The 27,994-nt window shown below is 44.7% G+C and overlaps 3 protein-coding genes across 3 annotated transcripts; 1 reads left to right on the forward strand and 2 right to left on the reverse strand.

The window, feature by feature from the left end:
• The first annotated feature begins 406 nt into the window (after positions 1 to 406).
• LOC306820287 (ATP-dependent RNA helicase DDX39A) lies at positions 407 to 6,630 on the forward strand. The gene is made up of 10 exons (XM_079338103.1): positions 407 to 520; positions 2,116 to 2,323; positions 2,447 to 2,574; positions 3,048 to 3,324; positions 3,424 to 3,542; positions 4,346 to 4,477; positions 4,581 to 4,690; positions 5,057 to 5,201; positions 5,286 to 5,433; positions 6,320 to 6,630. The coding sequence occupies exons 2-10, from the start codon at positions 2,116 to 2,118 to the stop codon at positions 6,334 to 6,336; spliced, it is 1,284 nt and encodes a 427-aa protein (XP_079194229.1). The 5' UTR covers positions 407 to 520; the 3' UTR covers positions 6,337 to 6,630.
• A 144-nt stretch (positions 6,631 to 6,774) lies between these two features.
• LOC306820288 (CCN family member 1-like) lies at positions 6,775 to 14,575 on the reverse strand. Its single transcript, XM_079338104.1, has 6 exons — positions 14,427 to 14,575; positions 13,309 to 13,522; positions 11,047 to 11,294; positions 10,858 to 10,969; positions 10,285 to 10,466; positions 6,775 to 8,153 (listed from the first exon to the last, which is right to left on the reverse strand). Exons 1-6 carry the CDS (start codon positions 14,475 to 14,477, stop codon positions 7,848 to 7,850), a joined length of 1,113 nt encoding a protein of 370 aa, XP_079194230.1. The 5' UTR covers positions 14,478 to 14,575; the 3' UTR covers positions 6,775 to 7,847.
• An 11,507-nt stretch (positions 14,576 to 26,082) lies between these two features.
• Positions 26,083 to 27,651, reverse strand: LOC306842067 (snaclec coagulation factor IX/factor X-binding protein subunit A-like). Its single transcript, XM_079372101.1, has 2 exons — positions 26,706 to 27,651; positions 26,083 to 26,591 (listed from the first exon to the last, which is right to left on the reverse strand). Exons 1-2 carry the CDS (start codon positions 26,981 to 26,983, stop codon positions 26,255 to 26,257), a joined length of 615 nt encoding a protein of 204 aa, XP_079228227.1. The 5' UTR covers positions 26,984 to 27,651; the 3' UTR covers positions 26,083 to 26,254.
• Positions 27,652 to 27,994: the final 343 nt, after the last annotated feature.

Genomic DNA, 27,994 nt, shown 5'->3' on the forward strand with positions numbered 1-27,994 from the left:
GGTGTTCTTTAGAAACAATGTAATTGTGCAGGACGGTGTTCATGGTACTGACAGCAGAGGGGAGAAACTGTTCTTGTGAACTGAGGCAGCCTCTTACCAAAGAGGGGAGGGTATAATCAATCAATCAATCAATCAATAACCTTTCATGGACCAATTTGTCGAATAAAAGGGAAAAGGTTAAGATGACAAAATTACATCACATTGATAGGAAAATATATCTAAAAATAATTTATTTAAAGGTAATTTAAAATGAGATTATAAAATGTATCCATAAAAAACATTAAAATAATTAAATATGTAAATAAATTAAACATATAAGATAAAAGAAACAAGTTATAGTCAGTCAGTAGTTTGTAGCTTTTTTTCCCCTACGCTTATTGAATCTCACCAAACCAACGCGATAATGTCCGAGATGTCCATGAACACAACACGCATGCGCGCTCGTCCCGCTGTGAACGTTTACTAGCTCGTTGCTTTTCACGCATCTTGACATCGGTGCGTCACAAAACATCCCGGCAAGGTAAATATGTCGTGTTTTCTCTTTTCTCCCCACCTTCAAACATAAAGTTCAAATGATTTAAGATAGTGTATCCTGTTGTTAATAATTTGAGTTTTTATCGGAGCAGCTCAAGTTGAAGACTTTGATATTTGCTGCGTTGGCTAACACGTTAGCCACATTAGCTGCGTTTTTTAATACACTAATCACCGGTGTTTAAAGTGAATCCGCTTCCTTTTCTTTTTATGATCATTCACTTGTGTAAAGGGACTGAAACACCACTATATACGACGGTAGGTGAGTTAGTAACGTAGCTTAAACGTGATTCGTGACTCCGAAGTTAGCTGCTAAAAGCTAACTAGCCTGTTTGAATGAAGAGGAGTCCATTGTGTGGCCGCTGCCGGTGTTATATCGAGAAATGTGTCCCTTCCAAAAAACTGCATGCACCACGCTAAAGTATATTAAACATTGTAGATCTTCTATTTTAGCGTAAATCTATGATGATTCAGTATTTGAAGTTAATATTTAATAAACTTGAAGTGTTTTTTTTATTGATCTTTAGACTCGTTTTAATGAGTCTGACCTGTAAACAGTGTTTGACCCGGAGAGGTAATAAATCAAGGTTAAATGCAAAACTCAGCATTTTTAATTGTTTGATATATTTTGCTCCACAACATCACGATTTAATTCTTTGAGTCACGATTTTAAATACTTAGTCTATATCGATTTAAAAACACAAATAAGATGGCAGAAATCACTGCACATTCGTTAGATGATGAATCAAGAGTGCATCGTTTGTTTAGGGTCAGAAAAAAACTCAATTTATTTTCTGGTTTCCTTGTTCACGATCGGAATCTGGTTTTATTGCAAAGTACATTTAAACATACATGGACTTTGATTATTGATGCAAAACATTTAACCAAAGAAAATAAAACAGAATAAGCAACAAAAAAAAAAAAATTACCGACACATTTTATTAAATCAAGTTAAAGACAGACGGTGCACTTTGTATGTCAACTTTTTTCTTTTCATTAAAATAGAAATTAAAAATGTCAATTCTAAAAACACACAAAAGGTGGAATAGAGTGCACGCATGTTAGCAAATTAATGTAAAGTCCAGTGAGCGTTAATGTACCGCTCTATACTACATCAATCAATCATTTGATTGATACTATACATGTAAAAACGATATGTAAAGTGTGCAGTGGTGCCTGACCTTAATTCACAGCGCCCCCAGTGGAGAGGGGTGTCACTACAACGAAATCAAGAGCTCAGGATTTCCCTGAATTGGGAAAATAGTAATTGTGATACATTGATAAGAATTTTTTTTTTTTAACACACAAGTCCTGATATATATCTTTGTCCCACAAGGTGGAATCATTTCTCGACATAACACCGGCTCGACTGTCTGAACTCTCTCTAACTCTTCAACGGTCTTTAAACATTTTTAAAGACGGCTCACCTGGATGCTCAAAGAGCAGTGTGGCGTCAGCGTTTCTGTGTATTCAAATCTCCTTAATAATAAGAAGCTACATGACCGTCTTTAAGGGGACTTAGTTAAGTTTATCGGTTCAGATGTGCGACGCAGACTCTTGACGCTCTCGCCTTTCTCGACACAGATGACTGAGACAGACGTTGATACCGAACTTCTCGACTACGAGGAAGATGAAGAGCCTCAGGGAGCCCCTGAGAGCGGGACCGCCACCAACAAGAAGGAGGTGAAGGGGTCCTACGTGTCCATCCACAGCTCGGGCTTCAGGGACTTCCTGCTCAAACCGGAGCTGCTGCGTGCCATCGTAGACTGCGGTTTCGAGCATCCCTCAGAAGGTGAGTCGGCATCTCGGCTCGCCCTACGCCGCCTTTTTAAACTCGTGCCGTGTCTAATTGTATCCTGCCGAACAGGCTTTTAAAATATTTGCTCACTAATTATCTCCACGGTTTATTTCTTAGTCCAACACGAGTGTATTCCTCAAGCCATCCTGGGCATGGACATCCTGTGTCAGGCCAAGTCTGGTATGGGAAAGACGGCGGTGTTTGTGCTGGCCACCCTGCAGCAGATCGAACCTGTGGACGGTCAGGTGAGTGTGGTCAAAGTTTAAAAAAAACTCCACCCTGAATGTGTGAATGCAAACGCCCAAATTATTCAACACGACTTCACCTGCACGGCGTCCTACTGGCTCCTCCCCCCCAGGTTACGTTTTTGTGAGTTGTCAAGGAGAGCTGAAATTTTGCAGATAATTTCAGAATAGTTTTTTTTTATTGCCAAACAAATTTACACATACGAGGAATTTGTCTCGGTGTGTTTGTGCAGAAACAGTTAAATTCGCCTCAGGTGAGCGTTGGTTAAATGGCGTGATGATCAGCGCAGTCATCACCAAGAAGCTGCGTCGTACGTTTTCTTCAGGCAGTAGAAACTCTGGGCGCCGTTTGAGCGAAAACCCCCTCGACCGTTTGCGTTCACACACGCAGCTCCACGTGGAAGTCCCAGGTGTTTTTTTGCACGTGTGAATTTAACGGGGACTTTAACGTCTGTGTTCCCGTGGCGTTCCAGGTGTCCGTGCTCGTCATGTGCCACACGCGGGAGCTGGCCTTCCAGATCAGCAAAGAGTACGAGCGCTTCTCCAAGTACATGCCCGCCGTCAAGGTGTCGGTGTTCTTCGGCGGCATGACCATCAAAAAGGACGAGGAGGTCCTGAAGAAGAACTGCCCTCACATCGTGGTGGGGACGCCCGGGCGCACGCTGGCCCTCATCCGCAACAAGAGCCTCAACGTGAAGAACATCAAACACTTTGTGCTCGACGAGTGCGATAAGATGCTGGAGCAGCTGGGTGAGAAGCACGAGAGCGAGTCCGTGACACAGGAAGTGATTCATCTCAGAGGCCATGTGTTTTAATCTGTGTGTGTTTTTCTTCTTCTCCTCGTGGCAGACATGAGGGGCGACGTGCAGGAAATATTCCGGGTGACGCCCCACGACAAGCAGGTGATGATGTTCAGCGCTACGCTAAGCAAGGACGTCCGACCCGTCTGCCGCAAATTCATGCAGGATGTGAGTTTGAAGGTTTTTTTTTTTTGGTAACACGCCAGAAGTCCCTCTCAGCTTTGCCCACTTGTTGCTGTCAGTGTGATAAGTGTCCATATCAGAGGGGCAGAGTGATCCTCCTCGCTGACTTAGTCTAGTCCGGGTGTTTAGTCCTCCCGGCTCTGCTGAAGTCCAGGAGAACAGCTCCAGATCATTAGAACAGCTCCAGATCATTAGAACAGCTCCAGATCATTAGAACAGATCCAGATTATTAGAACAGCTCCAGATCATTAGAACAGATCCAGATTATTAGAACAGCTCCAGATCATTAGAACAGCTCCAGATCATTAGAACAGATCCAGATTATTAGAACAGCTCCAGATCATTAGAACAGATCCAGATTATTAGAACAGCTCCAGATCATTAGAACAGATCCAGATTATTAGAACAGATCCAGATTATTAGAACAGCTCCAGATCATTAGAACAGATCCAGATCATTAGAACAGCTCCAGATCATTAGAACAGCTCCAGATTATTAGAACAGCTCCAGATCATTAGAACAGCTCCAGATTATTAGAACAGCTCCAGATCATTAGAACAGCTCCAGATCATTAGAACAGATCCAGATCATGAGAGGGGCAGAGTGATCCTCCTCGCTGACTCAGTCTGGTCCGGGTGTTTAGTCCTCCCGGCTCTGCTGAAGTCCAGGAGAACAGCTCCAGATCATTAGAACAGCTCCAGATCATTAGAACAGATCCAGATCATGAGAGGGTCGTTTCTGAGTATCTGACTTTAACGTTTGTCTCGTCTCTGTCGCGCGCCGTGCAGCCGATGGAAGTGTTCGTGGACGACGAGACCAAGCTGACCCTCCACGGCCTGCAGCAGTACTACTGCAAGCTGAAGGACAACGAGAAGAACAGGAAGCTCTTTGACCTGCTCGACGTGCTCGAGTTCAACCAGGTAAAAAGCCGGGCAGCCTTTGACGAGATGCTCGACCTCGAAGCGTTCAAAAAAAAAAAAAAAACAACAACAACAAACGCTTTCTTTCTTTGTGTGTGTGCAGGTGGTGATCTTTGTGAAGTCCGTGCAGCGCTGCGTGGCGCTGTCCCAGCTGCTGGTGGAGCAGAACTTCCCCGCCATCGCCATCCACAGAGGAATGGCCCAGGAGGAGCGGTACGTGGCGTCCACTCTTTAACATTTAAAGGCACGAAAAACACAAACTCGAAGAGTCAGGAAAAGTTGAACCACGAGATTTGACGTCACTCTCTCACACTGATTATTTATTTGATCCGAGTAGGACGCCTTTTTATAATCCTTTCCTGCGGCTCGAGGTCGTTTTCTGAGTACGCTTCGATTCACGCTGTGCAGGAAATCAGAGAGGGAGGGAGACGGACGGGCGCCGTCACCTCCGGGTTGATTTGAGATGAGACATTGAGAGTTAAATAAACAAACAAAAAAAAGAAGCGGAACAAGAAGGAGGCGATGAGAAATAACGCTGCTCTTCAGTCGTCCTGACTCGCTGTGATCCCAATCTTCCAGGTTGTCCCGCTACCAGCAGTTTAAGGACTTCCAGCGGCGGATCCTGGTGGCGACGAACCTGTTCGGCCGAGGCATGGACATCGAGCGAGTCAACATCGTCTTCAACTACGACATGCCGGAGGACTCGGACACGTACCTTCACAGAGTCAGTTCAATGACCTCCTCCTCCTCTTGTGTGTCATGACATCACGGCGCTGGTTTCCCTCTGACTCCTCCCTCTGGTCCTTAGGTGGCCCGCGCTGGCAGGTTCGGGACCAAAGGCTTGGCCGTGACGTTCGTGTCAGACGAGACCGACGCCAAGACCCTGAACGACGTCCAAGACCGCTTTGAGGTGAACGTAGCAGAGCTCCCCGACGAGATCGACATCTCCTCCTACAGTAAGTCCTCTCTCTCTCTCTCTCTCTCTCTCTCGTTCTCTCTCTCTCTCTCTCTCTCGTTCTCTCTCTCGTTCTCTCTCTCGTTCTCTCTCTCGTTCTCTCTCGTTCTCTCTCTCGTTCTCTCTCGTTCTCTCTCTCTCTCTCGTTCTCTCTCTCTCTCTCTCGTTCTCTCTCTCGTTCTCTCTCTCGTTCTCTCTCTCTCTCTCTCGTTCTCTCTCTCTCTCTCTCTCTCGTTCTCTCTCTCTCTCTCTCTCTCGTTCTCTCTCTCTCTCTCTCTCTCTCTCTCTCTCTCTCTCGCTCTCTCTCTCTGTGGCTCTCTCTCTCTCTTGCTCTCGCTCTCTCTCTCTCTCTCGTGTAGCGGGAAGATTTCAGAGGCAATGAAATTTGTTTCCTGTCTCATGAACACTTAAGGCCCCGAAAAAACTTCAAAATATTGTTGCGTGATTGATCATAAATCGATTTTTTTCCTTCTGCTTCTGTATGAAATCAGTTTGATAACTTCCACGTGTTGAAATCATTCGGGGAAAGGTCAGGATTAGGAGGCGGGGTTTCATACAGCTCCGCCTCTTTATATCTAAAACGTTACGGTGCATTCATGTGCTGTCGGACACATCGCGGAAAAAAACAGATTCCAGAGTTGTAAAATGTAAACGCACGCCTGCTCGGGTCAGAAACGTAAGAATCATCATCACATGGGGAGAAAAACAAGTTGAGATTCTTTTTATTTATTTCCGTATTACAAAGAAACTGACCGTCCGACGAGCACGTGAAAGCAGCATTTAGTATTTCAGGAGAAAAGTAACCACGATGAACGACCCACATTTGAACCCTGAAGTGACCACGCTTCAGCTGATCTCTAATCTTTGAACTGTCCGTCTCTTTGCAGTCGAGCAGGCCAGATGAGTCCGAAGCGTCTCCAGTGAAGATGGCGTGCGTGTGTGGCGTGCGTGTGTGTGACCCTCCTCGGTGTCACTGCATCTCAAAGAGGGGAACCCAACAAACGGAGACCCTCCATTTATTTTAAAGCCCCTCCCCCTCCGATCCATTAACGTCGACCATTTAAAAATCATAAGCCGTGTTTTTTTTTTTTTTTAATTATTTGATCACATCTTCGCAGGTTGCTTGTGTTAGTGCTCTTCTTGTTAAATCCATGGATGTAATGTTTCAGTTGAAGAAATAAAAACTTTTTTTACCGTATTCAAATGTCTTTGCTTCTTTAGCATTTCATACACACGTTTATAAAACACTGACACAAACGAGACTACCAGAGGAGGGAGGGGGAGGGATCCCTCGTACCATCAACAGACACATACTGTAGTTTATTATCCTCACCAGCAGAGGGCGCTGACGTCTTTGAAAGAAGACATCTACATTTGGCTGCTTCCTTTAAACTGGCTGCCAACTTTGAACTAAAGAGTTGTCAAAATAAAACCTCATGAAACTGGAGCTCAGCAGCAGCCGCTCTTAAAACACGTCTGAACATTGAACATTTCAGCAGCTTCTGCGGTTTGTTGAATAAAGAAATAAAACAGCTTTATGTTGTGAGATCAGCAGGCGGATTTTATGAGGTTTGAATAAAAATTTTTAAAAAAAGAACCCTCTTGTTTTACAAACTTTCACACGTGCAGAAAACGTCTGATTACATCAGGAGGAAGCTGCACGTGTGAACGCAAACGGGTCATTCTGCCGCCGCTGGATTCTCTCCGGAGAATTCCACCTCGAGCCAATGGGAGGGGAGGAGTGACTGCTGCACGCTGCATGGTGTCCGTAACCATGACGATCTCTGTGCACAACATGAAACGCTTTCTGTTCTCCGCTCGTTTAATCATATTCTGACTCCACTGAACTTCATATTTGGTTACTATGAAGTCAACTTCGGCTTGTTTTTTTTTACATCACTGGTCAGTCGCTCTTTTTCTTGCCAGGGCATTCTGGGATATGGAGTCATCCACCGAACATATTGTATGGTGCAGGTGTTGCAGCAGGTGAGGCGATCGCCGCGTTCTGCTTTCACACTTATATTCACAAAGTTTCAGTGCTGAACAAAAGTGCTTCGTTTGCTCTCAGAGTCTCTGAAGGAAAATCCTCCACACCCGAACCCGTAATCAGTCCGGGGAGGAGGAAGTGGAGGGATGCTTCAGGGCTCTAATTTAGGCCCCTTGTCTGTTTGAACAGGAGCAGGCGAGTGTACAATCCACTCCGGTCACACAATAATAAAACAATAAAGTTGCCTTTATGAGCGTGAATAAACAGAGGCAGCTCTTCCTGCCTGACGTCTGGCGCTGAGCTGCGTCTGTGTCGTTTCAGTTCAGTTGGAGCCACAAACAAAAAATGGCCCTCGTCATCGAAGCGTCCGCCTTCGTCGAGAAAGTCGACCCGTTTAAAATAATCAGAATAAAAGAAACTCCTCGGTTCTAGTCGACGAACTTGTGCGTGTCTCCGTACATCCAGTGCTGCGGCGGGAGGGCCACTTCGTTTAAGTGTCCGCACTCGTCGCTGCACTTGCACGACTGGATGAACATCGCCGACCTCTGGAATCGCTCGCCGTCCTGGCAGGCGAAGGTCACGGGTACGGTGCGTGTGCGGCGCGGTGAGCAGCATCGTCCGTCGGTGCACACGCCGCAGTAGTTTGGCCGGTACAGACGGACGCTCAGGCACTCTCCGTAGGACAGGCGGACGGGCTCGGGGGCCTTCTGGGCGGGAGAGCACTTCTTCCCTCTCTGTGATTGGAGGATAAAGTAAAAAGGTTTTAGTGTTGAAAGTCGGGCGAGGAACGAATTATGTCACAACACGCTGCAGCACGATAAAAAAACACGATACAATTTTCAATTTACATCGTTGAAACAAAACGGTATGTTGTCATACTTTATTTTAACCACTAGAGGGCGCCACCTGCTTTTGGTCTCTCTTGTTCGAAGTGTCGACGGCGTGCAATTAAAAAAAAAATTAAGTTAAAGGTTAGTCTCTACATCTGGAACGTTACCGGCTTGTGATGGTCGAAAGTCGGTGTAACTCAGCCCCAATCACTAAATTAAGGGGGCGGGTCATGACACCTGTCAATCATCTACAGAGTGGAGGAGGAGGATACAGAGCGCGGGCTGTAAAGATCCAGGTACTGCGCTGATACGGCGGTTTACGAAAAGACCGTTAAGGATAGCGTCATGTAGCGGTCCACTTCCTTGTTGGACCCAAGTACGGTATGTTTGTGACTTTGGGGTCAAGCGTACCAGGATCTGGGCCCGGGTCCCCGGTGTGAAACTGATCTTTAAAAAAAAGGAAGGTGTGGGCAGCAAATTCCCCCAAAAACAGCCAATATGACCGTTTTCATTTTGAATAAACAGGAAGTCAAATCTTTTTTTTTTCCTGCCGCGTCCTTTTTCTCGTAACGGCAAATTTAAGCAGCTTTGTGTTCAAACTCGATAGTTTCACATGAAGCAGGAACCAAAAGCCAAAACATGGATTTAAAAGAGGGGATTATTTTTTTTAGATTTAAGAGATTAATTTCAAGATTAAGCTTTTATTTAACATTTGAGCGCCCTCTCCGGTTAAACACTCTGACCAGTATGATCGGCCTTGGCACCCGACGTTTGAACTTAGTGAAGCCGAGAGAAAAAGACCTATCAGTGTGTGTGTCCAACATGGAGGATTAATATAGACACACACACACACACACGGGGCCGAGCTTTGGACAGTTGCTCTGCAGGAATGCCGGGGGCGGGGGACTATATTTAAAAAGGCGCCTGCCTGTCACCAAAACACGGCTGTGTAAATCAGAGCTGCCCAGTTCCCTCTGGATGTGGCGCTTCCTGAAAGTGCCGCTAACATCATCTCTGTTCGGAAGCTCAGGATGAAGATGGTAATCATATTTACTGAGAGCAATAACATCTCATTTTTCCTTCTCTGTCGCACAGATTTGTTCAGCCTCAGCTTTTGGGTTTAAAAGAAGAAATAATGCAATACGTCACAGATAAATAAATCATAAATCCAGCGTGTCTCCAGTGAGGGAGAAGCTGGAGTCCTGCTGGCTGTGTTGTTGTCAGAGCTGTGTTTACATGGCTCCTCCCCTTGTGTATAAAAGCTGTTTGAGTCAAGAAGAAGAACATACTCACTGATTATTTGGACGAAGAGTTTTTAGATCACGCTCATTCTGTGAAGCTACGAGCTAACATTAGCATGCTAACATTAGCATGCTAACAATGCCGGGCACAGGCAATTGAGGCCCAAGCCAAGGATAATATTGTCTGTCACTTGGGCTAAACTGTTTCGTGTGAACGCGTTTGGAGAGGAGGTTGGAGGCGTGTCTCAGATCGGAGGAGGCGTGGCCAAACAAATGTTTGTTTGTTTTGGTTTCATGCTGGCGCTCAAGGGCGACATCTACTGGATCAAAAAGTCACACGTTCTTCCTTTAAAGAGGGAAACAGTGAGGAGCGTTGTCATGATGCCAGATTTCTAAACTTTGACAGAAAAAAAAAAAAAAATCGAATGAGATGGATAATTTTGTCTCCTTCACACTGTACTAAAAGCACAGATTGGCAGCGTTTCAGTACCGACACGTCTCTTCCTCTTGCAGCAGATGTTGGTTAAAGATCAGACCGATGTTTTCTAAAAGCTTTTGGTGCTGTTCAGATCTGACCGTCGTTAAAGTGAATGCGGTATCACTTTAAAACACATGGCATCAAAAACATCGAGCAAAGTGACAGCACTCAGTAATCAGACGGATGACGTCAGATAACGTCTGAGTGCTGGGTGTTATCGCAGCGTTTAGCTGATAAGGAGTTATCTTGGCGGTATGTTACGTATTATATTCGACCTCTGCTCGGTCTGCTCCACATAAAGTCACGTCTGCCTCACCTGTGCTGCGACAGAGAGGTCGTCACAGGGCCGCACCGTGCAGATCCTGGTCTCTCTCTCCAGCTTGCAGCGGGGGTTTTTGTTGGTGATTCGGGAGGACACGCCCAGCCCACAGCTGCGGGAGCACTGGGACCAGTCGGTGGTCTGGACCGGACACTTCTTCTCTTTCAGATGGTTCCACACTGAGGAGGATCAGAAACAATGAGGGAAGGTGTAAATACAGGGACAGCACCTTTAGCTTGAAGACCACCTGTAACCCTAACCCTAGCACCCCAGTGTGAGTGCTCCGATCAACCCTCGGTACACTTCCTTCCACTTCCTGTGACAATCATGCTTCAACTCGACCTAACATATTTTAACCAGCAGTCCAATTTAACTTTCCCATCAATATATGAAGAAAAAAAATGGTTGCAGGTGAAATCACAAGCCAAATGTTTGGGTCACTGAATTAGACAAAATAATGCATGTTCTAAAAGTCATATAAAAAGTTGGTTTTGGAAGACGACTGCTTCCTCAGTCACTCATCACCCATTTATGAGCAGCAAAGATCCAAAGTGTTGGAATAAAACTCACCTGGCAGGTGTTTGTAGCCGTGTTCTCTCTCCCAGCCGTCAGATTTAAAGTCTGCCAGCTCATTGGTCAGCTTGTTTTGAGGCCGAGGTCGAGGTCCGGGCAGGTGAGGCACCTGTGTGATAAGAGGAGAGGGTGAGATGATACAGCGCTGCAGTCGGGTTCATCTCCTGATCGTACACAAACACAAACCTTGTGTGTCGGCGGGAGCCTCCAGGTGCCCTTGTTGCAGTCCACGCTGAAGCAGCACTGCCCGGGGGTCCGGACCAGCCTCGGGTACGGGCAGGATGGAGAAGCCGGAGGCAGCTTGTTGCTACACAGAGGAGCACAGCCCACAGCGCCGTCGATGCAGCTACACTGGTGTTTACAGCCGGCGCGGAAACTCTCGCCGTTTTGATAGATCCTGCCGTTGTACTCGCACGTTCGTCCTTCAGATCTCGCTAAAAGAAGAAAAAGAATGTACTCAGCTGAGCTGACACGAAATGTGACTAACTTCATTTTCTTGGTTTTGTTGACATGCCCTGTACAACATGAGGGAAGATCGGACTCTACCTGTCTGAGCATGAAACACACTGAAGCGTCTCCCAGCATGCACGTTCAAAACTCTACAGCAGCTCTACATCGCTACATCACTACATCTCTACATCTCTACAGCTCTACATCTCTACAGCAGCTCTGCAGCTCTACAGCTCTACATCAGCTCTACATCTCTACATCTCTACATCTCTACATCTCTACATCACTACATCTCTACATCTCTACATCACTACATCTCTGCAGCTCTACATCTCTACATCTCTACATCTCTACATCACTACAGCTCTACATCTCTACAGCTCTACATCTCTACATCTCTACATCTCTACATCAGCTCTACATCTCTACAGCTCTACATCTCTACATCTCTACAGCAGCTCTACAGCAGCTCTACATCAGCTCTACATCTCTACAGCTCTACATCTCTACAGCTCTACATCTCTACAGCTCTACATCTCTACATCTCTACAGCTCTACATCAGCTCTACAGCTCTACATCTCTACATCTCTACAGCTCTACATCTCTACATCTCTACATCAGCTCTACAGCTCTACATCTCTACAGCTCTACATCTCTACATCTCTACATCAGCTCTACAGCTCTACATCTCTACAGCTCTACAGCTCTACATCTCTACATCAGCTCTACAGCTCTACATCTCTACAGCTCTACATCTCTACATCTCTACATCTCTACATCTCTACAGCTCTACATCTCTACATCTCTACAGCTCTACATCTCTACAGCTCTACATCTCTACATCTCTACAGCTCTACATCTCTACAGCTCTACATCTCTACAGCTCTACATCTCTACATCTCTACATCTCTACATCTCTACAGCTCTACATCTCTACATCTCTACATCTCTACAGCTCTACATCTCTACAGCTCTACAGCAGCTCTACATCTCTACAGCTCTGCAGCAGCTCTGCAGCTCTACAGCTCTACAGCAGCTCTACATCTCTACATCTCTACATCTCTACAGCTCTACAGCTCTACATCTCTACATCTCTGCAGCAGCTCTGCAGCTCTACAGCTCTACAGCAGCTCTACATCTCTACAGCTCTGCAGCAGCTCTGCAGCTCTACAGCTCTACAGCAGCTCTACATCTCTACAGCTCTGCAGCAGCTCTGCAGCTCTACAGCTCTGCAGCAGCTCTACAGCTCTACAGCTCCAGCCTACCTGCACATCGCTCATTTAACGGGAAGTAAAGATTCTCTCAATGCACTGCAGCGTGTCTCGCTCTAACCTTCAGATTGGTACTTTAGGCCCCCCATCAGAAGGCTAACAAAGAAGTAGGACGGTACAGATCTGTTATTTTGGTGCCATTTCCATCTTTTGACTGTGACCGAAGCAAACTGAAACTCTTGGTTTTTTTTTTTATCTATTTATTTTTCTTTCTTTCTTTGTGTCTGTTTCACTGTTTTTACTTTTTTGCATTTGTGAAGCACCTTGTAACTCATGGCTTTAAAAGTGCTATATAAATAAAAACTTACTTACTCTTGTTTTTGTTTATTTTAATAAGACTGGGGGGTCACTGCCTGAGCGGTGCATCTTCATTAAATTAAAAAAGGTTTGATCATGAAATAGGAAGTGTCCGACTCCTTATCTGTCACATCCTACAGACAGAAGAGAGGAAGCTATTCCTAGTCTGTGGGTGCAGCACTGGCATGGTGCACATAGGGAGAGTATTTTTATCTCTGACCCCCCCCCGTCCCCCCCCCCCCCCCAACAACTCATTAAAAATACACTCCTCTCTTGTTCCATGATGTGCGAGGTTGCATGTGTCTATAAACTGAGTTGACCTCATCTCTTTGAGGTATTTGTGTTGCTGTCGTGTTGTGTGTTCTTCTCAGCTGATTTAAAAAAAAAAAAAAAAAAAAAAAAAAGTACATCGTCCACTTCCTCTCTCACCTCGACAGACGCCCCGGGCCATCGTCACGTCGTTGCCGTAGTTACACTCCAGCCCCTTGTGGTGGTCGCAGGGCCTGGCGGGGCTGCAGTCCTGGTTCAGCTGAGCCGCACACACCTTGCAGCAGCCACATCGGTCCGGCACCGTGCTCACTCCTGGGGGGCAGGTCAGGGGCTCAGCGGGGCACTCGCACACAGCAGGGCAGCGAGCGGTCACCTTGAGCAGGAAGTCGTACATGAGTTTCTACTCAGAGCGTTTTTTACACCGCAGGTCACACCTGACACATTCACACACTGATGGAAAAGTAACTCATCCCATTCACACACATTTATACGCCACCGACGGAGCAACTTGGGGTCACAAACATTGGACGTGAGGCTGCAAGAGCTGGGGGAATCGAACCCTCGACCCACCAACTGAGCCAAACGTGTAAGTGTCATCATTAGGACATTCCCAGGGTCTGCTCTTGCTAAATACACATTTCTATTTACATCTCCTATCTGTCTCAGTGACCCCCCCCCCCCCCCCCCCCACACACACACACCCCAAAACAAGGCCACTAAACTCAGCCTTTGAGCGTGGCCTCAATAACACACAGATGTTAAAGTACAGTTGTAAAGCATTTCCTACACTGACAGGTTTTGCTTTAACAGGTTTTGCCTTGAATTTCCCTCGGGATCAATAAAGTATCTATCTATCTATCTATCTATCTATCTATCTATCTATCTATCTATCTATCTATCTATCTAACAGCTCGGCTCAGATCTGTGATTCCTCCCTCACAGAGTCTAGACAGAGTCAGTCTCCTGCTTTGACTCATCTCCAGGCGCGAGAGCCAACTTGTTCAAGTTTGTATTATCAACACGACACTGTGCTTAAAAAAAGGTGGAGACGTGAGGAGACATGCTGATATTGCCAGGAAAGGACGGGACACACACTCATTATGAAATCGGCATTACTGGAATTAGACGCACACTTCAATCAAACGCACCAAACTTGGCTCTATGTCGCATATTTTTGATGTTAAGCTCTTTAATAAAAAAACACCTGGGGACGTTTATGCTGAAGATAATTAAGGTAGAATATTATTGTCTGCAACGACCTCATCTGCCAGTCTTACCTGCGAGGTGACGGCTGTTGTCAGCACAGTCAGGTAGATGAGATACGCCATGATCAGCCAATAAACAGGTGAAGAAAATAATAATAATAATAAAAAAGTAAAACCAGTGAAGAGCTGGCAGTCTTGTTTTAGTTCCACAGCGACCTTAGTCCTTGTCTTTCTGTCCAGATAAGTCTTTAAACTCTTATTTATAACTCCAGCTGAGACTTCGCGAGGCCCCCGCCCCTTTTCTCTCTCTTTTTTAACACTTACACCCAATCAGCGCGCAGGCACATTCCAGACACTTCCAAGTGGGCGTGGTTTCATCGCATGCAGGGGGAATGTTCGCCGGGTCCGTGGGCGTGTTTTTGGAAATGAATGCAGCCATTCATAAAAGTGATCCTGGGCCCCGCTGTGTGTTTATCTGATGTGTTAAAAATTAAAAAGTCACACTTTCAGCCACATTCCTGCTCACACTGTGTAAATATACTCAGCTGGGCCAGGCAGCATGCTGACATTAATAAGGCCTCACCTCTGAAGGAAAAATAACACAAGGGGCAGAGGGGGGGGACATGTCCTCTGTTTTTCCATACTGATGTAAGTACCCAGGCAGAAAATGAAAGTGGAGTGTATAAAGCAAATAGAAAGATAAAAGACGCTTTCAGACAGAGCGAACACGCCCATTTCAGAAGAGTGTTTGCACTTCTTTATGGAGCTGTGCTTTGATTGTTTTACATTTTACCACAGGGTGCTGACATGGGAATGATGAGGATATGATCAGTTGGAAAGAATGACAGCCCAGGTTAGAAGAGAGATTATTGTTTTAAGGTCAGCTCATATAAAGGTTGGCCTTCCTCCTCCTCCTCCTCCTCCTCCTCCTCCTCCTCCTCCTCGGCTGTCTTCCTTCTTTAACCACACGCTTTCAGCCACACCTGCCCCGACACAGAGGCCTCGTTTGGTGGGAGAAACGTGATAGGCATGAGTTTTATAGTAAGATTCCTGCTCTTCAGGTAAATCTATACATGGTCTTTAAAAGCCAGACATCACGCATGGCTTCTAGCAGCTGGCTTTAAAGCCCGACGAAATGCCAAAATCTTTGTTATTTTAGTTGACGATAGTATTGAAAAGTACCAGAGGAAAAAAAAACAACCTACAAAGCTTGGCTACATAATTTTAACCAAAAGCTGCTGTGAGAGAGAGAGAGAGAGAGAGAGAGAGAGAGAGAGCGAGAGAGAGAGAGAGAGAGACACACACACACAGAGAGAGAGAGAGAGAGAGAGAGAGAGAGAGAGAGAGAGAGAGAGAGAGAGAGAGAGAGAGACACACACAGAGAGAGAGAGAGAGAGAGCGAGAGAGAGAGAGAGACACACACACAGAGAGAGAGAGAGAGAGAGAGAGAGAGAGAGAGAGAGAGCGAGCACAGTTGAAATTGTTCAACATTTCAGTACCAAACACTGCAAATCAAAACTGTTGAGTAAGATTCCCACACGCTGTCTCGCTTTATGTTGACATATTTGAGTTTCTTTATCTGGTATAATTATAAATAATATATATGAAGGTTCATTATACCTGATGATAGTTGGTCAGTTTGCTTTTCTGTTTGAGTGAAATCTTTTTGGATCGTTCGTCTGAAGTGATGAAGTGTTTGTCTTTCGGTCACTTTCTCGGCGGTCCCATTCCCCGTCCGTCCAATGACTCCCACCTCTCTTTGAGGCACTGGGTTGGGCTTGCTGGTACAGTTTTATTAGATTCTCTGGTTTGAAATATGGCGTGCCTCAGGGGTCGCTCTTAGGACCCTTTTTATTTTCCTTTCGAATGCGACACGTTGAGCTGGGAGGGATTTTTCTTCAAAACTCATCAATTTTGATATTAGTAAGTCTAAGAGTTATTCATACGTTTGCATAATAAGGGGCCTGGTTGAGATGGTCTCAGCTCCACCTCTTTACCTGTTTCTTGAGGATTTTAAATTAGGTTAGGTTGAGATAGCTTCAAACAATCACGTTGATGTTTTTTTTTTAAAAAGTTAATAATAAGTTAATAATCTCAACCAAGTGCAATAATCGCAATAATAATCATTGCCTTTTTTTGTATATTTTTTTCTGCTTCTTCCATGCATATTTTTTGTATATTTTTTCCAACGGAAGAGTGTTCCATTATTTATGCTATATTATTCTTTATATTATTACCTTTTGTTACCTGCTACATTTTTATTTTTATTTTTATTGTATATGCTGCTGGAACCTAAATTTCCTTGAGGGAGTCATCCCAAAAGGATCAATAAAGTTCAGTCTAAGTCTAAGTCTAAGTCTAAACAGTGTGAGAGCACGACTGCACGGCTCACGGCACATTGGCGAGTCTCATCAATGTTTTAAAGCAGAATGAACACACCTAACAAGAGGGACACAGATGGACGTGAGTTACAGACACAGTAAACATCCCCAGCTGTTCACCTTTCCTGTTTGTCCCCAGACTAAATCTTCGTCTGCACATTTTGTGAAAGAAGATTCTTGAGCCGGGGTTCCTGCTCATCCAACTATCTCTAAAAGTGAGCGGGACGAGAAAGTACGACTTGTAAAGAACAATGTGTCAGAAAAATCCCACCTTTTAGATCCCTCTGAGTCCTTGTTCCCTTCCTTTTGAGAAAGCCTTGTGATAGTTTCATTCACTGAATCTGTACGCCTGCTTCAAATCAATTTAACTGGCAGGTACAACCACCATTTATCCTGTCTTAACTCTCTTACATCAACATGATATTCATGTGTGTGTTAAACTCAAATAAGCTGAGGGGGTTTGGCACCTCTGAAGCTCTCTGCCCGACTTTTTCTCGTTTCTTTTTTTAACTAAAAAACATTTGAGGGTTTGCGGACTGGAGTCATGACTCTTAATTTAAAAAAGGAAACCCACCTCAGGAAGCTGTCAGTCATAGCTCTAATGGCGTGACCGAGGAGAAAAAGTCACGGCCCATCTATTTTAATCCTCCCGTGGTCATGGTACACAAGGTGTTCTCCAAGTCCTGTGACTGCTGCTGTTTTTAATTATACTCCACTGATGCTGAACAAGAGTGAGGCAGAAGACTGGTTGAGATGTAAAACTAATGTTGTGTGATGAAGGAGAACGGCTGCAAAATATACTGTAGGTAAGCAGTGAGACTTTTTATTTCTGAGGTTATCTTTTATTCCATCAACACGGTTTAAAACACATTCTCCTTTTCAAACAGGTGAAATCAGTGTCAGAGCTCCTCTTCATCATGTGTGTGAAGTGTGTTGTTGTAAATCCACTCTGATCCTGTATTTGATCATGTCTATAAACCCCTCTATTTCAGCCCTGCTCAGAACAGGCTGTTTCTGTGTCTGTAGCTTTAAATATGTAAATGAGATGTGTCTGACCACGCCCCCTCTCTGGAAGGGCTCGGGTGTACTCGCTGCTTTCTGGCTCCATGTCCTATTGTTTACGGTGAGAAGGCAGACTCAGAGGGCAGAACAAACACCTAGCTGTGGGAGTGTCACCCACCTGGGGGGGAGGGGCTACTGCCCTTTGTGATGTCATGAAGGGAACATCTCCAAAACGGCCTGTTTGAGCACACATTTTCTGAAAAGTGGAGCAGGCAGAAGATGGAGAGGATGGACTTCTCTCATGATTGGGGGGTTTGTAGACAGATTAGAGACACATGTTAGAGTCAGAAAACTTAAAGCAGCAGACAAGATGGACCGACGCTAATCTAGTACATCATGAAGTTTCCGAGGGGTAAAGGTTTCGGTGCTGTAAGGGCAACACACTGGGTGTAGCACTATGCAGAAAAAAGGTGAAGGGAGCCCACGGCTTCAGGAGGGAAGGGCAGCTGTAGGAACACAGGAAGCGAGCAGAGGAAATAGCAGTGAATAAAATGTGGTTAGCGGGAGCGAGAGAGCTGGAAGAAAGAAAACGGAGGCAGGAGGATTGTGTGGAGGGAGGGACAACAGGTGTTTCATGGTAAGAGAGTTTGTTTTCTCAAAGGGAGGAGTGAGCAAAGTGCCCCGCTGCCTGGTTCTGGTCTTCCCCCGATGGGGTCTCTGACAGTCTGGCAGTCTGGTGTTTCACACAAAAACAGAGCGCTGGTATTTCAGCTCGTAGCACTTTCAAAGTCCCAGCTCGAAGGTCATTTAAAATACACAAGAAGAGACATGAAGACACACGTGTTACATAACATAATTGTAAGGTTTTAGTCATAATGAGGGTCATTTAGGTATCAAAACGGGAATAGGGGATCGAGACCTGAGGAGGAAAGTTAAGTCCTAAGAGAGGAAGGAGCGTGAGTGGTGGTGACGAGGTGATTAGCCGGGTTTCTCTGGAAAATGGAAGTGTGTTGGAAACCTCTTTAAGTGTGACAGGAAGGGGAAAAGTGTGTGTGTTTTTATTAATAACAGAGCAGAGGTCTGAGTGTAAGTGAGGAAGAAGACAGTGAAGCTGGGTCTTTGTGCATGTAAGGCCACATGACTCATATATAACCAGCATTATGATGATGTGTTATGTGCTAAACGTGGCGTCGATATTTGGTTTCTGTGCGGATGAACTGAGCATCGAAAAGTTACATAAGAGAGCACGACTCGGCTTTAGAGAAAACAGACTCGGAGGACGGAGACGTCTTCCTTGGAGCCATTCCTCCCCCTGGTGGAAGACTGAGGAGAAAGACAGGGACAAAAAAAACCTCAACATAGACCTGTGCTATGAATGCCTGAGAGTCTCTGCTCTTAGCGCTCCACAAGAGGGAGCCAAACACAGTGATATAGAGGAACGCTTCATGACTTGATCCCACGAGTCTCTCTCTGTTATTCACATTTCTGTAACTGTGTGTTTTGGAGTTATTTTATTAGTCTTTTGTCTTCCTGTTAATGGCTTACAGCCTCATAACCAAGTGAGGTCAGACAGGTTTTGAGTCGTGCACAGGTCGTGTCTCTGCACGACCAACTCCTGCTCGTGTGAAGGAAAAGCTGCAACCAAAGCAGGCGCCAGCAGCCAGAAACAGGAATTTGATTAAATGCTTTGCATGAAAGTCCTCACCGTAGACGTCCCAGTTCTTAATGTGTCTATAGCACATATTCTACACTCCAAGATATTCATTTTGTTCTCCATCATTTTTTTTATTGAACTTTTTACCTTTCAGAAACAAAGATATCAATCATCAAAGGTCGACCCGCAAAGAGCAGAACGACAGCCCAGATGTGCTCAACTACGTTCTGGAGATGATGCGTCACTCAAGGCGACACTTCCCAAACCGTGATTGGCCAGAGAGGACTTGACTTGTGATTTTCCTTGTGATCTGATTGGTTACAGGTGTTTTCACAGGTGCAGTCTGAGTTTCAGTGATCATTGTGACGTTTTAGCGGCAGTGCGTAGCGATCGTTCCAAACAGTTTTGAGTGACGTTTCTGTCCCCATAGAGACGAGTGTTTGGTGTGTACAGTCGGCTGATGTTTTGGGTCCTCGAGTGGCGAGTTTGGAAAACATGTTTCATAGTTTAAATCTGCTGTTAACATGTCCATTTACATGATCTAACTTCCCCACCTCCCATACGTGGGACCTGATGAGGACCCTGGAGGATGCTGATTGGTCCCCCCTCTCTTACATCAAATCAAACTCTTCAGAACAGACCGTGAGTAGGTGTGTACAAGCTGAGGAAGACTCTCCCTTTGCCTTCCTGTTAGTGTCTGCTGCTTATATATATATATATATATATATATATATATATATATATATATATACATGGATCTGTTTCTCTTTCCTCTTACTAAACTATTTTTGTTCCTCACTAAACTCCAACACGATTGCCCCCATGTTCCTGTTCTATCCCATCTTTCTCCAGTGTGTGACAGCATTAGTGCAGCCTATTTGAACCCAGCTATATTCAGAGCACGCACTTGTCTCCTATCACCCGTACTCTCCTGATTAGACCCCCCCCCCCCCCCCCCATTGTCAGGGAAGGAAAAAGCTTTTCTCAGGAAGAACATCAACACTGCCAGGAGACTTGCAGGCAATCTCTCGAGTTTGGGTTGTGGGGATCAAACTCAGGCCCTTCTGTCTCATTTGGGAGTATTAAGTTTGAAAAGGTTTCTTGCTGTTAGAGGGGAGGAGTTTAGGCTTTAAGCTCCCTTATATAATACCCAGTTTCATAAAATAATTTTAAAAAGCGAGATTAAGTACAAAATGCCAACGATGCAGGGACCTGGTGAAGGCGTCGCTGTGGAGTCCCAATTTGTAAAAGGAAGACTATCATGAATATGCAGCACTGCTGTGATGCACGTTAGCATAAAAACCGCTCGACTCTCGTTGCAACAATCGACTTTTATCGTCATTTTTAAGCAAAGTTGTGGCCAGAAGATACGTTTGGATGTATTTTCCAAGCCCACTCCTACGCAGGGCCCGATCTCATGTTGTAAACATGTTCATGCTGCTGTAAAGTCAGGCTCTCATGGACACTTAATTTGCTCATATTTAAGCTTATTATTAATACAATAGTTTTACTCACACAGCATGTAATTCAGTTATATTTATAAACGTGTGCATGTTCAAATAATGGCCATAAAGTTTAACTGATTGAACCTGTGATTTATTTTATTTGCTTCAATACTCCTGACTCTCTTCGCCATCTGTTCCTAACTGCAGCCCTTCTCCTTCTCGCTATTTTCCTCCTTTACCTCTTTCCCCATCCATCAATTCATGCTCACATCCTTTTCTCCCGGTATCCGTGGAGACGCACAACAACCTGACAACGCATGCAGGGACTAACACAGACATCTCAGTCTGCAGCGTTTAAAGATAACCCACACATCCCCCCCTCTTCCTCTTTTATCCCCTCTTCCTCTTTTTGCTCCGACCCCGACGGAATGAGGGTCTTATGAAGATGAATGACCCCTCCCAGCTTCCTTACCCTGCACCCATCTGCAGGAATTACCTCCTTTTAGAAGGGGGGGGGGGGGGGGGGGGTACCTGGAAGCATTAGGCAGGCATGATGGCAAATCAGAACCTTGAAGCTCATCAGATTTTAATTATGGAGGAAATTGAGGGAAAATCTGAAGATTTTTTTAATTAAGGTTATTGAATATTTTTCTGGCACTTCACCTCGTCACTACATGACAAGTCGGATGATAGAAGATTAAACATCTTTGATCCTTGACTCTAAAATGAATAGAGATGAAAAGCTCTGTAATGCTTGTTCTGTAAATTCTGTACCACGGAGCGTGAATATTAACACATCGTAAACAGCCTCTTTAACATCCTGGGGGACTAAAGATGTAAAGTTAGGTATAATCATGTGTTTTATTCATTTGCACTGTCACCTTCCTGCTAACTCATGGTTTTGTGCAGTGTAGTTTGGATGCATCTTTTCAGCATTATGTACATGTATTTTAATTCCCACAATGCTGTGCGTAATAAATATCAAACGTCACTTCACCTGCGCCACCAAATCAAAACAAACCAGGATGAAATTAAAGGACCGATGCTGCCAGTTTGGGTAATGTTTCTTTCATATGCAATGTGAAGTTTTATATTTTTTTACAAAGACATCGTGCAGATCCCGTCTGAGCTGGAGTGTCAATAACATGAGGCGGGCTAATTGTTATGATTTGGGTTGTTTTCGTGTGTGCACTTGTGTTGTTAGTTTCCCTGTTTGTCTTCTCTTCCTGTGTGCTCCCCTTCCCGCTTGATTGCTATTGGTTTCAGCTGCGCACCCAGGTGTTGCTCATCTCAACTGCTCATCAACTTCTGCTCTTAAGCCGGCTCTCTACATGCAGCCGGCGCCAGATTATTGTCAACCCACCGTGGCATCGCACCTCTAAATCAGGCTCCCTAGTATTTTGATGTTCCTTGTGATTTGCTCGTACTTACCCTCTTCGTGTGTTCTCCTCGTCAGCTCCCCGTCCAGATTTACCTGCCCTCTCGTGTCCTGTCGTCTCATCGTGTTCACTTTGGATTCACCTCACGCTTGCTGGATTAGTGTTGTTGGATCGTCCCCTGGATTGTTGTCTGCACTACTCACCTCGGAGCTTGGACTCTCGCTCATTGTTCTCACTAGTGTCACTTTCCCCTGTTATAATAAATTATTGTTGTTACTCTGTTCCCTGGTCTTGCAATTGGGTCTTCTTCTGGTTCCTAACACTAATGACTCCACTCTGAATGAATCAGACTTGAAAGTACCCATTTTGCCAAAATCCTCCCACCCAATGGCTACAGGTGGATTCCATCAGGTGTATATCCATCCGTAACGACATGCTCTTCCTTGGGTTGGACACTAGGACGCATGATCCAAACATGCATAGATCTAAGGACGTCAGTCCTATACAAACGTGGAAACCAGGTCAAGGTAATGGTTTTAGACCAGACTGGTGTAGCAGTGCAACTCTTATTCAAATAATACATCTAATAACCCAATAGCACTAATTTGCATTAATTTGATTACCAAATGAAGGCGCTGGTAAGAGTGGCTTTATCTCATTTATGGTTTTGAATACAAAATAATGGTGCTTTAAAAACACCAATAAATGGGGTCGCCGGTGGCGCAGCGGCAGTGCGCGCGATCCCATGTATTGAGGCTCAGTCCTCGCGCGCGGGCGGCCCGGGTTCGCGTCCGGCCTGTGGCCCATTTCCCGCATGTCTCTCCCCACTCTCTCTCCCCCTTTCCGACTCTATCCACTGTCCTCCCTCTACAATAAAGGCATAAAAACACCAAAAATAAATCTTTAAAATACACCAATAAAAATGCGATAAACTTTAGAAATTCAGCGAATAATCACGATTAAGAAAATAAATCCTTTGACAGCCACAGTTTAAAACCATAGTCTATGTTAGCATGATGGAAACTTTACATACATGTCAAATAAACTGTTATCTAACAGTCCTCATGGCTGGATCTTGGTTTTTTATGATTTTTATTCTAATTATTTGAGAGGTGAAGTGTTAATAAGTGTTTTGTTGCTTTTATAATTACCAGCTCTGTTGACAAATGGGAATGTGTTAGAGACACAAACACATACACAAGATTTAGTTTCCATTATATTTATTCATTAGTATTATATTAAAAACAACTCTAGAGTCATCACAATAGTATTTCATATTACTGCACACAAACACAATAATAGTTTTCAAACACACAAAGTATCAAACTAACTGTCAGGATATGAGAGGAGTAAAGTTCAAATTGAAGTCAGCTCATCATGAACATATTATTCAGTAGATATCTTACAGACTGCTCCTTTAGATATTTCATTCAACTTCATTCATAGAGGTTTAAAAACTGGGATTACAAAGACTCCTCTGTTAAATAACTTATAAAAGTGAGTATAGCACACAATGATAAAACAAGTGAAGACAGAATGGAACTAACCTCGAAGAAAGGAATTATAAAAGCATCATAATGTGTCTTTATGACAGCAACATGAGTTAAGACTTGTGTCTTTGAAAGACATTTCTCTTGGATGTAGAACTCATACAGGTAGAGCTACATTACCCAATATGAAATGCTAAATCTGTCAGTAGCAGATGAAGCTGAGTTGGTCCTCACAGTCCCAGTTCTCCCAGTGTCCCTCTTTGGTCAGAGCCCCGCAGCGTTTCCTGAGAGGACACTGGTGCTCCTGGTCTCCTTTGCGCCAGTTCTCGTACACCATGGGGTCACCGTTCACCCACAACCAGTGGTCTCCAAGGAAACGCAGGCCGATCCAAACCCTCGCAGTGAAGCGGTCATGCTGGATCTCGCTGAGGGTCAGGAGCTGCTCGGTGTCAGACTGCAGGCTGGTCAGGTCAGTGTGAGTCTCTCTGCAGTACTCCAGAGCCTCCTCCCAGGTCTTCTTCACCTCCACTGCAGATGAACTGAAGCAGTGAAAAGGCACCATAGCTTGTGGGTTCCAATCATCCCATTTTCCTCCTTTCCTCAAAAGTACAACAATGTCATCGACATGGTAGTTATTTGGTTGGTAAGAATCCCAGTTGCTGTATGTGACGTTTCCACCACCTGACCACTTCCAGACAGAGCTTGTGGGGGACTCTTTGTGGAGACCGATCCATCCAACCGGGAAAGTTTCACCTGCAGGAGTTTCAAGCATGTTTTGCTCTCTCTGGCTGGTAACAAAAGACAGATCAGTGTGATGCTCTCTACAGTAAGCCTGAGCATCTAACCAGGTCTTCAGTTGAGGAAAAAAACGATGTTTTCCTGAACCCTCAACAGCTGCGCAGATAAAGATGAAGATTATCGTACTCTTCATGGTTGCAGCAATGTAGCTTGATCTGATGATAGTTTGTCTGTCTGTCTTATCTCTGATGCTGTCCTTTGGAGCTCAAGGTAATTAAGGAAAGACATTTGCATGTGCTCAATGCAAAGCATCTTCCCGATCGACTTCAGAAAAAGAAACGTGTTCAGTGACCCTTTTCACAGACAACTTATCCATAATTAAAAAAAGATCTCAGTAGTTTTGAAGCGTTTTTCTCAGAACTTTCTCTCACCACCCTTACAAGAAGAAGCTACAAGACCTGTGTGTGCTGCGTCATGTTTGTGATGGAGCAGATCAGGAAGGGGGAAGGAAGGACACTGTGCACATTGATGCTGTGGACTCTGTGGGTCAGACCTCTAGACTGTATGAACATGGTCAAAGTCAGAGTGACGTCGCCCATTGGTTTATGAAGGGACGTTTTGGAAACCCATCCATCGGGGTGTCCGTGTGGAAATGCTGACTTTCAGTCAATCAAACAACATGCAAAGAGCTGGAGCTGAGACGGCCTGAAGAAACACAAATATGCAGCCGTTTGCATGATTCAGATCAGTCACACCCATGATTATGCATGACTTCGATCCTTCATGAAAGCATAACGGATGAGTTATAAAAACTATTCACCCCGTCTACAAAGTGTTCTGATGAAGACATCAACTACTCAGACCCAACTCCTTATTTGAACCAGGCTGTGAACACGTTTATTCCTGCTGTTAAAACAGAATATGAGGTGTGTATGAGACTACTGACTGTTCTGGAGCAGTCCTCTAGTGGACACTGGAGGAACTGCAGTTACTTTTGAAGACCACATTGGCTTGTTTTTTTAACAGCAGAGGTTACCACTTGGTTAGGCCTGAGACAGGGGCGTGTCCAGAGTGAGTCCCCTTGATATCTCACTGGCCACCCCAGGTGCCATCTCTAAATCCTTTACTCTGATTGGCTGTGTTCTCCTTGTCAGAGGCTCACCTGGTTTAGAAATCAACTACTTGAACACATGCAGTAGCTTCCTTAGTGTTTTAATATACCATATTTCCTTTTGTTTGTAATCTAAAGTTTGACTTTGGTCCCGTGACGTTCATTAATCAGAGACGAGATATATGAGAGACACAAACACAAGGTTTAGGTTTACACAATGTTTATTTATTAGTATTATTCTAAAAAGAACTCTGGAGTTAATACAATGGTATTTCACAATAATATTCTCAAACACAACACACAATAATAATTTTCAAACATACAAAGTATCAAACTAACTGTCAGGATATGAGAGGAGTAAAGTTCAAATTGAAGTCAGCTCATCATGAACATATTATTCAGTAGATATCTTACAGACTGCTCCTTTAGATATTTCATTCAACTTCATTCATAGAGGTTTAAAAACTGGGATTACAAAGACTCCTCTGTTAAACAACTTATAAAAGTGAGTATAGCACACAGTGATAAAACAAGTGAAGACAGAATGGAACTAACCTCCAAGAAAGGAATTATAAAAGCATCATAATGTGTCTTTATGACAGCAACATGAGTTAAGACTTGTGTCTTTGAAAGACATTTCTCTTGGATGTAGAACTCATACAGGTAGAGCTACATTACCGAATATGAAATGCTAAATCTGTCAGTAGCAGATGAAGCTGAGTTGGTCCCCACAGTCCCAGTTCTCCCAGTGTCCCTCTTTGGTCAGAGCCCCACAGCGTTTCCTGAGAGGACACTGGTGCTCCTGGTCTCCTTTGCGCCAGTTCTCGTACACCATGGGGTCACCGTTCACCCACAACCAGTGGTCTCCAAGGTAACGCAGGCCGATCCAAACCCTCGCAGTGAAGCGGTCGTGCTGGATCTCGCTGAGGGTCAGGAGCTGCTCGGTGTCAGACTGCAGGCTGGTCAGGTCAGTGTGAGTCTCTCTGCAGTACTCCAGAGCCTCCTCCCAGGTCTTCTTCACCTCCACTGCAGATAAACTGAAGCAGTAAAAAGGCAGTATACCTTGTGGGTTCCAATGTCTCCATTGTCCTCCATTCCCCAAAAGTACAACAGTCTCTTCTCTGTAGTAGTTACTTGGTTGGCCAGGATACCAGTTGCTGTATGTGACGTTTCCACCACCTGACCACTTCCAGACAGAGCTTGTGGGGGACTCTTTGTGGAGACCGATCCACCCAACCAGGGATCTTTCACCTGCAGGAGTTTCAAGCATGTTTTGCTCTCTCTGGCTGGTAACAAAAGACAGATCAGTGTGATGCTCTCTACAGTAAGCCTGAGCATCAAACCAGGTCTTCTCTTCAGGAAAAAAACGATGTTTTCCTGAACCCTCAACAGCTGCGCAGATAAAGATGAAGACTATCGTACTCTTCATGGTTGCAGCGATGTAGCTTGAGCTGAAGATAGTTTGTCTGTCTGTCTTATCTCTGATGCTGTCCTTTGGAGCTCAAGGTAATTAAGGAAATACATTTGCATGTGCTCAATGCAAAGCATCTTCCCGATCGACTTCAGAAAAAGAAACGTGTTCAGTGACCCTTTTCACAGACAACTTATCCATAATTAAAAAAAGATCTCAGTAGTTTTGAAGCGTTTTTCTCAGAACTTTCTCTCACCACCCTTACAAGAAGAAGCTACAAGACCTGTGTGTGCTGCGTCATGTTTGTGATGGAGCAGATCAGGAAGGGGGAAGGAAGGACACTGTGCACATTGATGCTGTGGACTCTGTGGGTCAGACCTCTAGACTGTATGAACATGGTCAAAGTCAGAGTGACGTCGCCCATTGGTTTATGAAGGGACGTTTTGGAAACCCATCCATCGGGGTGTCCGTGTGGAAATGCTGACTTTCAGTCAATCAAACAACATGCAAAGAGCTGGAGCTGAGACGGCCTGAAGAAACACAAATATGCAGCCGTTTGCATGATTCAGATCAGTCACACCCATGATTATGCATGACTTCTATCCTTCATGAAAGCATAACGGATGAGTTATAAAAACTATTCACCCCGTCTACAAAGTGTTCTGATGAAGACATCAACTACTCAGACCCAACTCCTTATTTGAACCAGGCTGTGAACACGTTTATTCCTGCTGTTAAAACACATTATAATATGGGGTGTGTATGAGACTACTGACTGTTCTGGAGCAGTCCTCTAGTGGACACTGGAGGAACTGCAGTTACTTTTGAAGACCACATTATTTAACAGCAGAGGTTACCACTTGGCTAGGCCTGAGACAGGGGCGTGTCCAGAGTGAGTCCCCTTGATATCTCACTGGCCACCCCAGGTGCCATCTCTAAATCCTTTACTCTGATTGGCTGTGTTCTCCTTGTCAGAGGCTCACCTGGTTTAGAAATCAACTACTTGAACACATGCAGTAGCTTCCTTAG

This window comes from Symphodus melops (genome assembly GCF_947650265.1).
Source record: "Symphodus melops genome assembly, chromosome: 2".
NCBI classification, from domain to species: Eukaryota; Metazoa; Chordata; class Actinopteri; order Labriformes; family Labridae; genus Symphodus; species Symphodus melops.